The following is a 16,015-nucleotide window of genomic DNA, read 5'->3' on the forward strand; positions in this document are numbered from 1 at the left end:
ATCCCATGGTCAGTGTCCATGTGGGTGGACGCTATGCCTTTAACACCTGGCACTTTTGGTGGAGAGGCTTATTCACAAAAGGTCAGGGACACGAACCCTTTTTGAATAGACATACTCCTTCAAGTGCACCTTGAAGGTATGTGAAACATTGAGGTCAATCATTGTTCCCCGGGTGAAACCTAGATATGCAGTCTCGGTTTCCTCTTTCTTTTCCTGAGTCTCTTCTGGTGCTTCTGGCTCTTCATTGGTTCTGCTGGGGCTAGCACACGTGGAATGGCTAGGGGTAATAGTCTTGACTTCATCTTCCTCAAGTTGTTCTGTTGTATGCTTAATAATCTGTATCATGAATTCTGCATGCTCATTAAAATTTGCAGAAGTCCCTGCTTTCTTTGTTTCAAAGATTGTGAGAGGGTCCTCCAATGGTATCTGCTTCTTCTGGGCATCCTTTGATTTTGCCCTTAAAGTCTCTAGCTCATAGGCCATGGCCTCGTATAGGCATATGCAGTTGATGTGAAAGCATCATATGGGCGCTTTGCTATTGTAAAGAGTCTTCCCTTCAAGGTATTCCACATCTCCTGGGCTATTCGGACCAGCTGATTCTTCAACTCAGAAAATTCATATTTTTTAAGGAATATGCCATTTCCTTGCGAATTGGACAAAGAATTCATCCTTCATCTCTTGGATCCATCCTGTCACAGTCGGCATGCAATCCTCTTATACCTTGACCTATGCTGTTAGCTTTGCAATTCTGTTGCTCCATAGACTTTGCATATTCTCTCTGAAGTTTTGCAAGTTTGGCCTGTGCACTGGCAAGCTGTTGCTACATGTCAGACTGTTTGATCATGAATTCTTGTGCTACCTCTTTTTCTATCTGCAACTATTGGACTTGTTGCAGCTTTGCTTGTTCGTTCTATTGGTGTTCAAAATACTTTTGGAGTATGAGCAGGGCATTGCCTGTGCCCGCCTGCATGCTTGGCACCTCTATCTTTGGTGCAAATGCTTGTGTGTACTTCACAGGAGTTTCCTACAAGTCTAGCTTGCGGATTGCAGATAAATGTTCAAATGGGGTCTTGGGGGGTGAATTGAGGACCACGTTGTCCTTGGGCTTCAACCATGTTTCCTTTGGCATCATTGCTTTAGCTCATTGGTTGAGCTTAATTTTTTTGGCAGATTTCTATTCTGGTTGCTGAGGGGGCATCTCCTCCTTGGCCAGTGGCATGTCCCAAAGTGTATCTGCTGTTAAGGACTTACCATATACCACTTGTAATGCCTCATCCTGAGAATACTGAGACACTTGCAACTCTTGCACTATTGCATCCTTCAATTTGTTGGATTCTTTGCTTTCTTGGAGCTCTATTCTATCATGCATGTGCTTTTTTCAATCCTCTCTGTATTGTATAATGACATTTGGCAGCTCTTCCTTGTTATCAATTGCAAATTCAAACAATGCTGTAATGAAGGGTGCAATCTTTGAATGTGCATTAGATGTAGTCAAATCTTTATTTGCTATCTCCTCCATGAGACATGTATGCAATAGGTGAGCCCAACTTATGCGTGTGCCCTTCTCGTCTATGCGGAGTACTACATATGGATCCTGACTCATTGTGTTTGGCTTTTGACCAAAAGCTGCATTCTTTCTAGATAGCACACTAGTTATTGGCAATGGCTTGTATCTTGCACATTACTCACAAAGAAATTGTAAGAAAATAATATGACATCTGTGCTCAACAGATAACAAGATCTCGTACGCAAGAGAGAAAACAAGATAGTATGGAGAATCAAAAATTTGATTACTGTAGAACTGATACAATAGATGGCGCTGCCTCCCAACCGTGCGCTCCTGTGAAAGAAGCTTCGATGGCATGCTGGAAACAGTAGAAGACGGAGGCTGGATGCTAAGGAATCAGGGTTAATGTAGCCAGTGATGAAATGGGCTTCACGGGCTTGCTCTTATATAGCCACTAGTCGTAGTCAGTTAGGCTCAATTGGGTGGCCGACCCAGTCCGCCCAAAACGGTCGACTGGGGGTCGGTCTTGAAATAGGCCACCAACCATATGATAAAACCGGTGCAAAAACAGAGCAACTAACCTGCGGTCTCCGTTCAGCCCACAGCCATCCGGGATCATCTGAGGCTCCAAACGGGCCCCGTAACCCGAGAGTGGGCTGCCCCAGGAAATGCTCCTTCTACCCTTAGTGCAGTCAGTCAAGGGATGCCTTCCTGCACTTGCATGTAGCCTAGTTGGCGGTGTGCCAACTCTATCTGAAACTGTCCAGCCATCAGGCCACACATGGCCCCCATCTGGTGTCCAAACCAGGACCTACCGGATAATCGAGCTACTCAAATGCCTTCTCCTCATATGGGGGGCTTACAAGTAGAGTTAGCTGGTTTCTGCATAGTTTGCATAGTTACACGAGAGTGGAGCATTGATATCTAACACCCCCCCTCAATGTCCACCCGCACGTGAACTTACTTTTTCGGCCCAATGCCAAGTCGATGAAGATGCCTCTCCAGCAAGTCGCTTCCAAGAGCCTTCGTGAAGATGTCCGCAGCATTCTCTGTAGTTGGACAGTACACCAAGTCAACCTCTCCATCCATGATCAGCTCGCGTACAAAGTGATATTGAATCTCAATGTGTTTTGTGCGAGCGTGGAACATTGGGTTCTTTGCAATCGCCATGCAACTCTGATTGTCACATGATAACTGCGTAGGATTGTCTGCACTGCACCCATGTCCCCCAAAATCCTCCTCAACCACATCGCTTTGCAAGAAGCAAAGTATGCAGATTTGTACTCGGCCTCAGTAGAAGAAAGAGAAACTGTGGGTTGCTTCTTGCTGACCCATGACACAACTCCAGATCCAAGTGAGAAACAGTACCCTATCACTGTTCTCCTGCTGTCCATGTCTCCTACCCAATCCGAGTCACAGAATCCGATCAAGATGTTGCCCTTGGTATAGGTGATGCCATAATCAAGTGTGCCTTTGATGTATTTCAGCACCCGCATCCCTGCCCTCCAATGGTTCTCCCGGGGTTTATTGGAAAACCTGCTAGTACACCAGTCGCAAAACTGATGTCCGGCCATGTGTTGCACAAGTAAATCAAGCTGCCCACAAGCCTTCAATACTGCGCTTCGTCCACCAGTGGTGATGAATCCTAGCTTGAGAGCTTCGCGTCAACCTCCATAGGGGTACCAACTGTTTTGCACTCAGCCATGCCAAATGCCTTCAGTATCTCTCCAGCATACTTCAGCTGTGAAATGAAGATCTGTTTCGGCTCCTGCCAAACTTCAATCCCCAAACAAAAATGCATCAGCCTGAGGTCTGTCATTTCAAACTCTCTTCCTAGCAAATGCTTCGTCTGTGAGATCTTCTCTTCATGGTTTCCTGTTATGACAAGGTCGTCCACATAAAGGACCACAATCATACACCTGCCTCCTTCTCTGAAGATATACAAATTTACATCAGATGGGCTCCTCCTGAACCCGTTTTGCAGAAAGTAGGCATCAATTCACTGGTACCATGCTCGTGGGGCCTGTTTCAGCCCGTAAAGTGCCTTCTTCAGTTTGCAGACTTTACCTTCTGAATCAGGGATCTCAAAACCTGGTGGCTGTTCCACGTATACCTCCTCCTTGAGATCTCCATTCAGAAAGGCGGATTTCACATCCATCTAAAACACAGGCCAACTTCCCTGGGCAGCTAAAGCCAAAACACTGCGAATTGTGGTTAGTCGAGCTGTGGGAGTAAAAGTATCTTGATAATCAAAACCATGTACCTGTGCAAATCCTTTTGCCATGAGCTGAGCCTTATACTTATCCAACATGCCGTTGGACTTGTACTTAGTCTTGTACACCCACTTGGTTCCGATTACCTTGCGTTTTGGTGGTCAATCTACAAGGTCCCAAGTGTTGTTCTTCATTATGGAGCCATACTCCGAATGCATAGCCTCCATCCACCTATCATCACCTTGTGCCTCTTCAAGACACTTGGGTTCATCAGCACGGATCACTTCTGCCATCAAAGCATAGTTGACCAAGTGTTCTTGTGCCCTTCTTGGCTCCTTTAATCTCTTGGACCAGCGATGTTTGGATGGTTCCTCCTCAATGGCTGGAGGTTCTCTGCCATCCAAAGGCTGCTTTACCCACTTCGGGAATGGCCGTTGCCATTGTGGTTTTACAGGCTCTTCTTCATCTTCTTTGTCTTGAATCCTCCCAAGCACCGTTGGGGGAGTTCGGTCTGCTATTGGTGGCGGTACTGGATGGATATCATGGTCCTGGTTGTCTAGGAAGGAAGCATCCTCCTCCAATTGATGCGGCTGTTCTGAGAAGACCACATCGCGACTTACAATTACCTTCTTGGTAACAGGGTTATAGAGATGGTAACCCTTCGCCTTTTCGCTGTAGCCCAAGAAAATACACTTTCGGCTCTTCGGTTCCCATTTGGTCCTGGTAGCATCAGGGACATGCACAAAATAGTCACATCCAAAAACTCTGAAATGTGCAGCTAAAGGTTTCTTACCAGAAAAGGCTTGCAGTGGAGTCATCCCATTCACAGCCTTCGTGTAGCTACGATTGAGGATGTAAACTGCAGTGTTACATGCTTCAGCCTAGAAAGTCTTTGGCAAATCTTTCCCTTTCATCATACTCCGGCCCATTTCGCAGATGACGCGCATCTTATGTTCTGCTACTCCATTTTGCTATGATGTATGCGGCGGGGGTTTCTGCCTCTTGATTCCATGACTTTTGCAGTAACTTTCGAGTTTGTATAATGGGTAGGCTATGTAGAACAAGATGAATCTTCTATAGTAGCCTATGTTGGACTCCCTTAGCATTGGTGAGGGGTGGTAATTCCAAGATGAGTTTGATTTTGTTGTGGTCCATACAGATTCCATTTCAGGGCACTATGTGGCCAAGAATTACACAATGTTTGACCCAGAATTGGCACTTAAGAGGGTTCAAGGATATGCAATATAATTGGCACTTCTTTAGGATGAGTCTGAGGTATTTTAGGTGATCATCCCACGTCAGTTCATGCATATGTCATCCAAGAAGAATTCCACAAAGACTCAGGTACTCCTTCAATACCATGATCATCGTCCGTTGGAAGGTGGCAGGCACATTGGTCAACCCGAATATCATTACTGTAGCCGCATACACACCCCACTCAGTTGTGAAAGGCTGTTTTATGTTGATCCTATGGGGCAATAGACACTTGGTTGTAACCAGAAAATCCATCTAGGAAGCTATAGGCTTCCTTTTTGGATACCGTTTCAAGGACATGTTTCGTGAATGGCAAGGGATAGTGGTCGCATCTAGTGGTGGCATTAACCCTTTTCAAATCCATGCATACTCTAATTTTTCCATTTTTCTTCAAGACTATCACGATGGGTGACACCCAGTCCATTTGCTTAATCTCATTGGCAAATCCCACATCTATGAGTTTCTGGATTTCCTCCCTCACTATGAGTGTGTGAAAAATGATTGTCAAGATGGATGATTTTAAATATTTGTTCATTTTTCCTAGCTTTTTGGCCTATCACCGTAGGTAGCCTTAGTGAAGGTTATGGTTTTGAGATGGGAAAATTAAAATCATTGTTATTATTTATGCTCTCTTAGGTGTTAATTTGTGGTTGGTGCACTTGTAGAATATTAATGATTTGGGGTCCCCTTGTATGACTTTTGGGCTATTCTCATTTACTCCTCTTCGCACACTCTTAATCTCCTTCCCTTGGGCCTCCAATTTTATGTGCTCTCTTGGGCATTTCACCCATACACAGGCAGGCCTAATGAATGATAGATACATCATTCACCTTGTTTCCATATGTGGGGTGTATTGCAAGGGAAAAAAGATATGACATTTCAGTTGACATTTGTATTTTTTTATCGTGTTGTAAAGCTCTTATGATAACTGTTGGCTACTGCCATTTTTAAGGAGTATGTCTTTATGATCATTTCTCTTTGGGACACAGTGGACTTGATGAAGGTGGGCACTAACTGTAATCTTGAGAAATGCAAAAGTCGACATGTTCAAGGGCACCATGCATTTGGCAGTAGATCAGTGGGGACGAGTCGAGGTTATTGACGCTGGAAATTTGATTGCAAAGGAAGATAATAACCTCTCTTTAGTTAAATATGAGCTGGTCAGTGTAGCTGATGAATGATGAATGAAGCAATGATTCTTGCTAGTGACTGGTGGTGATCTTTTAAACACCAGGGTCATCTATTAGAGTTTTGGATGTATTATCATTCACAAACCAACTGCACCTATCAATTGAATGTGCTTGGGTTTGAAGCTAGAGACAAGTTTGCTGGAGCATACTTTTACTATGGCCCTTAGTTTAACTACATGATTAGGGATGGTTGTCGAATGCACACTAGGGAAAATGTGATTTTTGGCCAGCTATGTGAAGATTGCAATGCCTTTTTTAATCTAGGGAATGGTTGAAATGCATGGCAGTATGAGCATGATGAGTATATGCTTTGTACGAAGAAAAATGAAGAGTGTGATGATAGTGGCACGTCTTGTTGCTAGATAGGTATGGAAAAACATCAGAGGCTATATAAGGTTTGTGGAGGAAGTAACTTTGCAAAAGGAAAGTGCTTTCTAGGTTTTTTGGATTTGCTCTTATGATAGCAACAAGTGGATGTGTTATCACATTGAATGTCTCAAGGACTATGTAGCAAGAAGGGGGCCAGACAAGTGAGATCTATCTTATCAACATCATAGGATTTTGAATGGTTCTTTGAGTGCACATTTCCATGATATTGCAAAGCTGAATCTTTCAACAGCAAGCGCATGGATGTGTTTGATCTCGGCATTAAATACTTTTTCTTTCAGCTGAGTGCTGTGCTCACGAGTACTTGTACTCGCTTGTTGTCTTACAAACGAAAGAGATAGAATAATGTTTTTTTTTCATTTAAAATAATTTGTAAGTATTTGATTGAAAGGGACAAAAAAGATAGATACATGATCTCAATGATAATATTTTTCTCTGTGTTATTATGGGAGGTAGCTGTGCTGATTAAGTTCAACTCCATCAATTTGTGCTATCCACAATCTATTGAACGATCTGAGAACATCGGAATCATCCCGCACAAGGATACACACAGATCCTCTCAGGCTCACATTGGCAAGTTTTCGGGATATCGTCTCTAAGATCAAAGAAATCGACAAAAGACTATGATAATTTGAATATCACGTAGCATGATGCTCGTAGTAATTTTAATGGCATTCGACTACAATTATGACTATTGCCATTCAGGTAATATGCCAATATCTTATCTATTTGCGAGACTTATCCTCGATGCTAATATTCTCGGTGTTTATATTCTTGACGTCTTCTCGGCACCCAGGGAAGGGCCCATTCTCTCGGATTATAACTCTTTGGGGAAGGAAGCGCGTTGCCTCCCCACCAATACTATATGTGGTTATAATAATTAAATATTATATACTACCATATAAATATTTTCAATTGCTCGTCCATTCAAAATTGCTTGTTTTCAATCTGAATTCTTACAACATTGCGAGGGAGCAAAGAAATCCAAGATGGATGCAAGATCGAAGGATGACGACACCTTTATTCATATGTGACAATATTGAATAGACAGCAACGAGGATCAGTTATTGTATCACCTTATTCGTGTATTTGTTGGACTTCAGCTTCCAAAGTATGAACATCACAAAATCAATAATAAATCACCACCCCTGACATTTGCATGGAGGATTGGGTCCGTTAGGACCTCTATGTCGCATCTCATGTCCACCATTTTGCTCCTTTGCTTTTTTTCTTAAAAAATTGATAAATTACTAGGATTCAGGTTCGATTTGGAGTTAGTAGTTACGTGCTCAACCACAAAAAGTCTGCCTACCGCAAATCTAGTTAAACCTTGGTTAATCCAAAACGTTTCCATGTAGACCATATTTGATTGGAAGAACACAATGATTAACTTTTTGGTATAGTTTAAATCCATTTTGACCATATATCCATTATCCACAGAGGTGGTGCACTGTTGGGGGTTTTGGGACTTAAACTAACACGGAAAGGCAACTGGGTTCGAGACTTAGATAAAGCACAGAAAGGCCAATGAGCAGACGATAGCATTTCTTCAAGACATTCCGAACTCAAAGGGGTGCCCCCTCATGGCGGGCTTGCTCTTGCCTAGTCTCGTTTCTTACACCTCTCAGGCGTTTCTTCCTTCTTCTTCATTATCGTCACGTTCTGGTGCCACTTTCAAGCAGCGCAAGATCTCAACAGTAGTATTGACATCATTAAAGCGAGCCGTTCAAGTAGACGTTTACAATCCTTATGGAAAGGTCGATTTCCCGTCAATCGAAGATGAAGATGGTATGCTCACCTTCCTTACAGCTCTGTTGTTCCTGGCGCAGTTGGCCGCTGCCTTTAATAAATCTTAGTTTTGCGTTCTTTTGTATATATATTTTAATTGTATAGGACCTCCAGTAGCTACTAGATTGTGAGGCACTTAAAATATGCACTTTAGTATCTCCGGACACTTCTGCGCCCTTGCACCTGCTCGCAGTCCCTCCCCTTTGTTCTACCTCATACTGCTTGCCACTGTCTTTCACTCTGAATCAATGCATACGAGATTGTCCTCACGAAAATATATATGCACATATGTCCTGGTTACCACGTAGCATTATTATTTCCTTGAGGCTTGTCAACTGAGCTTATGGCATCGTATTTATGGAGGGAATTTAAACAAATTTGAGGGCTGTTTCCAACGATGTGTCCCTCCAGGTCACACAGAGGTTTTCAAGTCAAGGCTGTTGGCACTTTGTTAAAGAGTATAGATTGTTTAGTGAAATGATTCTGGCCTGAACATTCTCAGGCTATTATAAAAATCAGATTACCATCTATCAAATCATCAAACTAATCCAAAGAGTCAGCTGTCTGCAAGGCGCAGAGAGAGAGAGAGAGAGAGAGAGAGAGAGAGAGAGAGAGAGAGAGAGACCTAGCTGCCTTGCAGCCTGCTTCGTGTCAACAACTAGTGTGGAGGACTACACAACCGACCGATTATTTGTGGAAACTTAAAAAATACATGCAGGCGGAGCCTTGCAAAATCCCTCCTGCTTTTAGTTAGCCTTCATGTAGAATGCCCAAGCTCCCAACATTGCATGGTCATACAACACATTTTCCAACTCCATGGTCTGTCAAAGCATAACTTCTTTTTTTAAGCAAAACATATCAATGTCTTCTTCTATAATTTCTTTGATTTTTCTTATTAAAGTTTTCCTTGCAATTTCAGATATAATTGAGGATGGTTGGGTCAGGGACTCGATGTCCACACAAGTTGTAAATATCGAGTGAAGTCCCTCGATTTGGTAATGGAGGACCAACCCAAGAACTATAATCTCGAGAGTTGGTTAACAGAGGTCAAACCCAGGAGACACCATGGTTAGGTGGCCTATTCTGGTTAGGCACACTCAAACTTATTGATTCAGGACCAAAGGTGCAATCTTGAGGATTGCTAGATACCAATTATATGTCTTTCCGAGTGCCAAACCATAGAGGCCACTAGATAGTCTAACCAAAGAACCCATTTAACATAATTTACTCATCTTCTTCTTTTGGGAGCTTAATGATCAATCAAAACTTTCCTACAGGTAAGCAAGAGCATACAAATTTTGCCACAGCTGACAAAGGGGTGTCATGCTTTTCCCAAAGAGATGATTTCCAGGCTTACTTGGTAGATGGAAAGCGTGTTACGAGTCAAGATATTCAGGTTCGAGACCTCCCTCTCAACAACAACCCAAGTTCTTGCTAAGGGATAGTGTTTGGGAGACGAATCGATGCTTGGAACATTTGGTAGCACTAGTGATAGGGGGCCAGCCAGTTCAACAAGTTGCCACTCTCATCGGCATCTAGCTTAACATTATATACACCTTGGAAGGAAAGTTCTTACGAGGGATGAAATGTACCATTTTTTACAACTGATCAACGACTACCATAATTTGTATGTTACCTTTGGAGTATCGCAAGAACGATTACCATAATTTGTACGTTACCTTTGGAGTATTGCAAGAGTTGCTGATGAGGCTGTGATACCATGTCAAAATTTCAGGAGCTGAAGTATGCCCCTATGCACAGCGGGAAACATACATGACTCTCTCCCTATACACAACAGTAAACTGAACCCACAAACTGTAAATAAAACAGGAAATAGAGCAGCAAAGGAACTTCCAAGATATACTCAGTTTCGCTCATCACAAAATTGGCTGAACTGGTTCAGGGTGAAGCAGCAAAAGTCCAGCAGGGTGCTGGGCAAAATGTAGTTAAGGACGACTCCTCAAACTGAGGTATAGATGAAGGAAGAGATGCTCCTGAAATTCTGCTCCTGCATGCCTTTGAAAGGGCTTCAGTGGGATGCAGAATAGAGAGACTGAGGCCTCTCTATATAGGGCAAGGAGCCCTAATAAACTGACCCAGCCGACCCGGTCTGGTCCTTCTACCTGACCTGGTCTGGCCCTTTGACATGACCTGCAGGTCTGTTTGACTGCCAGCTCAGCTGACCTGGTCAGTCCCAAAATTCTGCTGAGAAGGCAGTCCAAACAGGTGCCTAAAGGGCACACTGTTTGCTACCCTCATTCACAGCTTGCAGACAGCAAAACCCTAAAATGCTGATAACTGCACTGTTGCGGCCCAGCATACCCTCACCTGCCTACAGATGCACTGCCCTGATGTCCTCATACGGGGGCTCACAGGTGGATCAGTGATCTTCTCTAACAATCCTTCCATTAGTTTTCACAGTGTACACTCCAGTTTGTTAACTTATTGAGACCATTGTTTAGAGACTCTCCTATTACACCAATTGTCTCTTTTTTACAAGTAAAGGAATGGATTCACAAATGATAACTTCAATATTTCCAAAGGAGTTACCACACAGTTTACCACCTCGATGGCTAATGGACCATGCAATCGAACTGATTCCAGGTACTATTCCACCGTCAAGGCCTCCTTGTCGGGTTTCCTTCACTCAGCATGAGGAAATTCAAAGACAAGTCTCAGATTTACTTGATAAAGTTCACATCTGGCATTAGATGCAACCGGTTTAGTTCTCTAAACTCCTTGTGGACAAAAAGAATAAGTTTGAGCTCTTAATAATCTCACAGCTAAGAACAAGTACCGCTGCCTCGCATTTATGACCCTTTTTTATCAACTCTTATATGCAGCAAACTTCTCCAAGGTTATCTTTGCTCATGTTTTTTTTTCAAAGAATATCTTTGCTCATGTTATCACCAGATACCACATATGAGAAGGAGATGGATACAAGACATCTTTTCACACAAACTACGGGCATTATGGATGTTTGGTCATGCTGTCCAGGTTAAACAATTATGAAGACCCAGCCATAGCTTTGTAGGTTTGTCATCGTTTGCTTGGATGACATCATAGTTTTCAGCATCCTTGATCAAACACAAGCAACAACTTGAACCTAGGTTTTTGAAGTTCTCCGAACAAATTCTTTACTACATTAACATCAAGAAAAGTGAGTTCTTCTCTACCAAGCTCAAATATTTGGGGCATGCCACTTCATCACAAGGCACCTCAATTGATCCCAAAAAGAACGAGGTTATTTGTATTTGGCTCACCCCAAAGAATGTTCATGATGTATGCTCTTTTCTCAGGGTTTATCAGCTCTCCGAGATTGCAGTACTACAGCTTTTTGATGGCTTGCCAAAACAAAGTATAGTTTCCAACAACTTAAGCACCCACTCACAACAACACCAATTATGGCTATTGTTGACCTCAATCTTCCATTTGAGGTCATGACTTGATGCTTCCTACATAGCTACTGAAGCAATCTTGATGGAAAAAGGCAGAGTTATTGCTTTTGATGGGCATAAACAATCTAACATCCACTCCAAATATCTGGTTTATGACAACGAGTTCATTGCTATTGTTCATGTCTACCGCACATGGAAACATTATCTTATGGGAGCGGACTTTGTGGTAAAAACAGATCATCACTCATTGAAGTATATTTTCACTCAACCAATTATGTATGCTCGTCAAGCACATTGGGTAGAATTTGTTAGCTCTAGCCTCATCTATGGTAACCTCTACTCTTTTTGTTGATATCTCAGAATCTTTCAAAGGCAAATATGTGCATGATAAAGAACTTCGGCAGAACAGCACAAGTTCTTCTCAAAGATCAACTATTTCCTAAAGAATAGGGATTTTCTCGTCCTATTCTTGCAAAAATGACCTTCTGTATTATCATGATGGTATTTGGGTTTCTCATGACAAGGATGTATGATGACTTTTGTTGCAAGAGCGCCATGTAGTTCCGTATGCAACACATCCAGGCATCAACAAAAATTACGAGCTACTTAGTGTCACTTATTACTGGGCATCTTCTACCCTTTCTCTATTCCACCTGAAAGATGGGAATAGCATCTCCATGGATCTCATTAAAGCCTTGCCTTGTTCCTTCAACCCTGAAGGAAGGAGCCCCTCTCGAGAAAGAGGCAACCCCGTTTCAGGAATAGATTTATGTTTTCAGTTTGGAGAAAGGTCGCACTCCCCCTCCTAAGCCTTTCACATCCTCGTCATGGCAAGCAGACTTTCCACATCCCAAGCTTTGGGGATTTGGGAAAACTTGATGGAACAAAGAAGATGAAGATTTGGAGCTGCCTTGTGTCCCTCTATGCAGCCTCACCACGAGCATGTTAGCAGCACCAGCAGCAGGCAGATATGGCAGCATCACCAGCAGCAAGCAGTAACAGTAGGCAGAAGGTGGCAGTAGCAGCAGCAGCAATACTGATCTGCAAGGGGTGGGGAAGGAATGGGATGGGGGGAGGCTGAGGCTGTGCACCTATAGGGGGGGGCTGGGGGTGTGGAAGGAGGGGTTTCAGGGAAGAGGAGGGGGGGAGGGGATAGGGAGAGGCATGACTGAAGTGGGAGGGCTGAGGGTTGGGAGGGAAGCTGCGAGGGGCTGGAGGGCTGCATGACTCCAAGGGGAGGGGCGCAATGAGAGGAGGAGGGGTCCTGGGGTTGAGCTGACGAGGGCTTGGGCCTGTGTGTACTGCAGGGCAAGGGGTGCAATGGGAGGGGCAGGGGCTGGGAGGGGAGCTGCAATGGGCTTGGGAGGGCTGGGGAGACTCTCTGAGAGAAAGAAAGAAAGAAAGTCATATTAACGTCCTCTGGGGGCCTCACGGGCCTATGGGACAGTGCAAAATGTCAAAATGACTTGCAACATATGGATAGACCAGAGAGTCGAGTAGTGCACATGGCATCTCAGCTCGAAATTATTATAGCATAACTATTACATTCCAAATACTACCCTGAAATTGGTCTGAATAACATCAGTTTAAGACTGAGAGTCTTTGGGTCTAGGTTTGAAGTCTCAAATGAGTGCCTGCCCATCTCGATAAACTGTCCATTTGCCCTCTTTGCATGCTCCCTTCACTTTGGTAAGTTCATTTGCTCTTTGTTTGAGCTGAGTTGGAGTGAGCTCTTCAGATATCCAAACTCTAGTGCCCTTCATCTTGTTGGTTTGTTTGAGAATCTTGGTTCTTGAAATATTTGCTTTGAAGTAGACCTGTACTTGATTCCCTTTTCGGGTGATAAGGCCTTATGTCCTCATCCCATTTGATTTGTGGTATTGCCTTCTTGAGTTGGGTATACCTCTCTTCCTCAGTGTATTCACCTTCCTCATCAAAACAATTAATGCAACTGTCTTGTAATCCCCCAATGCATAAGATCTTCTTGTTTCTTGCTATGGCTCCTTGCTCTTGTACCTCTCCATAAACATCACATTTGTTACTCTTGCTATGCATTGTTGCTGTAATTTCTTGTCCTATAGATTTGAGCTGAGTAATGACAATTTCTTGTACCTTAGTCACAAGGTGTGGTGCAGGAGCTTTGCCATTGCTCTTCATTTCTGAAATTGCCTTCTCCAAAGAAGCAATTCGAAGCTTTGCATCCCTGAGTTCTTGTTGTAGAAAGTAAATCTTCTCATGTGGGTCTCCTTGGCTTTGAAATCTGTGGTATGTTAAGGCATAGGGGGAGGGTGTTGAAGCCATATCAGCATAGGATGGCTTCTTGCTGGCTGGAGTCGAGGGGAACAGCTTTGTCTTGGAGAACTCCATCACAAATGACCTGTGCAAATTTGTCTTGCCCTTTGACTATATCTAACCCCCAGGGCTAGGCCAAGGGCTCAGCCTTGCATGGGGTTTAGGAGCAAATGCTTGTTTGGAGGAAGTACAAGAGATGTATGGTACTGGTACGACGAACTGTACGAACGACATGCTGCGAGCTGTACGGACGGCGAGTTGAGAGGGCTGTACGGATGACAGCCTGTGAAGTACGGACGATAGGCTGAGGTACAGACTACGGTCTGCAGTATGGCCAGCGGGCTGAGTACAGACAACAACAATGGGCCGAGTACGGACGGACGGAGAGGCTTACAGTGGGCTTACTATGGGCTGAACAGACGGAGAGAGAGAAAGAAAGAATGAAAGAAAGTCTATTAACGTCCACTGGAAACCAAAAGGTCTATGGGACAGCAAGAACCTGTCTAGTACATCTGCTTTAGGGAGGGCACATGGCAGCCCCCAAGGAGTGCAAAAAACAACCCTCATTATTTTAGAGTGCCTACATAATAGTCTGAAAGAGTAAACAGCCATACATCAGGCCATACATCAGTTTAAGACTGAGAGTCTTTTGGTTTTGATTGCATGAAATGTTCTATGTGTCTTAACCCTCCACCTTCTAATACACTTTTGTTCACTGAGGAAGCAACTATTAAGAATGGATGCTGATATTGTTTCTCGTCATTTCTCTATTTTAGCATTCCAATATTCTGAGACTCACTACTTTCCCTCTTCTATTTGTAGTTAGTCTAGAGGTGGTACCAGCACCGCCTCCGTCACTAGGGCGCATTGACATAACTATTGATAAAGACATCATCAGGAGGTTAGACTTGTCACCTGCTCACGACGTGCTTAGAGGCTATGCAAATCAAACAGGTGGGAAGGATGCTCTTTGTCAAATATCTTTACCGTTAATCTATTCTTTTGTAGATGACATTTAATAAGTGAAAAGATGCACACTCATTTGGAAATTTCTTCTAGCTTTTAGACATTGAGATCGTGTTTGGTTCTGATTGCAGGTATTCAATTGACTTGCAGGTGACCACACAACGGTATCACCTCAAGATCCGAGGCAATTGATGCAACGTACAGTCGGATTTGTAATAAATTATGAACGAGATGATCCATTAGATTCCCGTGAGCTGTCAGAAATGCCTGATGTAAGGCTATGGTTTGTTCGACTTGATGCTGCCTATCCTTGGCTCCCGGTTGTTTTAGATTGGCGAGGAGGGGAGCTTGCTCGATATGCTGCCATGTTGGTGCCACACCAGGTCTGGTTCTAAGGGGGGTAATAAAGTTAGAAGTCTTCTTTCACATCATGCAAAGATTGAAGAGTCTACGACACTCAACGACTGTTCATGAAGTGTGGTAGTTTACATAAGATGTGATCAATGTACATAAATTGATACTTGCTATGTCTTCCCTTTTTGACAGATGAGCAGAAGACTTGGCATAGTGTTCAATCCAGAGGCCCTTGAATTGTTTGCAATGAAAAAATTATTTATCATATACCCATGGTTAGGAGCTTGTAAGGTGGCTAAACCTTCTGCCAAGATGAATGATATGCTAAAAATGCTGGGCTTCAATATTGATGATGAACTCTATAAGCTTTTGGAGACATCCCCTCCATATTCGGCAGTTTGACTATTATGTAAAGCCTTGGGTTGGACGTGCATATCTAATCTTTAAGTAGATGCTTTAAGATTGCCTTTCCTCTTTTCTCTCTCTAGAATTTTTTTCCTTACTCTCTCTTTACCCTTCTCTCCCCTCTCTTTCTCCTAATTTTTCCCTAAAACCTAAACTCCACTAAAACCTCTCAGTTTACCCCACTCTAGCACCTAATTATTTCTTAATTTTTCTAATTCTCTCCTAATTTTTTGTATTTTTCCCATTCTTCCTTCTCTTCCT

General features: G+C 43.2%; 1 protein-coding gene across 1 annotated transcript; it reads left to right on the plus strand.

The window, feature by feature from the left end:
- The first annotated feature begins 8,012 nt into the window (after window positions 1-8,012).
- On the plus strand, window positions 8,013-15,798 carry CRR6 (chlororespiratory reduction 6). The gene is made up of 4 exons (XM_087396830.1): window positions 8,013-8,339; window positions 14,852-14,983; window positions 15,146-15,378; window positions 15,542-15,798. The coding sequence occupies exons 1-4, from the start codon at window positions 8,135-8,137 to the stop codon at window positions 15,749-15,751; spliced, it is 780 nt and encodes a 259-aa protein (XP_087252956.1). The 5' UTR covers window positions 8,013-8,134; the 3' UTR covers window positions 15,752-15,798.
- Window positions 15,799-16,015: the final 217 nt, after the last annotated feature.

Source organism: Dipteris shenzhenensis, chromosome 2 (assembly GCF_047967505.1).
Source record: "Dipteris shenzhenensis isolate YYH24624 ecotype China chromosome 2, Dip_SZ_1.0, whole genome shotgun sequence".
Lineage (NCBI taxonomy): Eukaryota > Viridiplantae > Streptophyta > Polypodiopsida > Gleicheniales > Dipteridaceae > Dipteris > Dipteris shenzhenensis.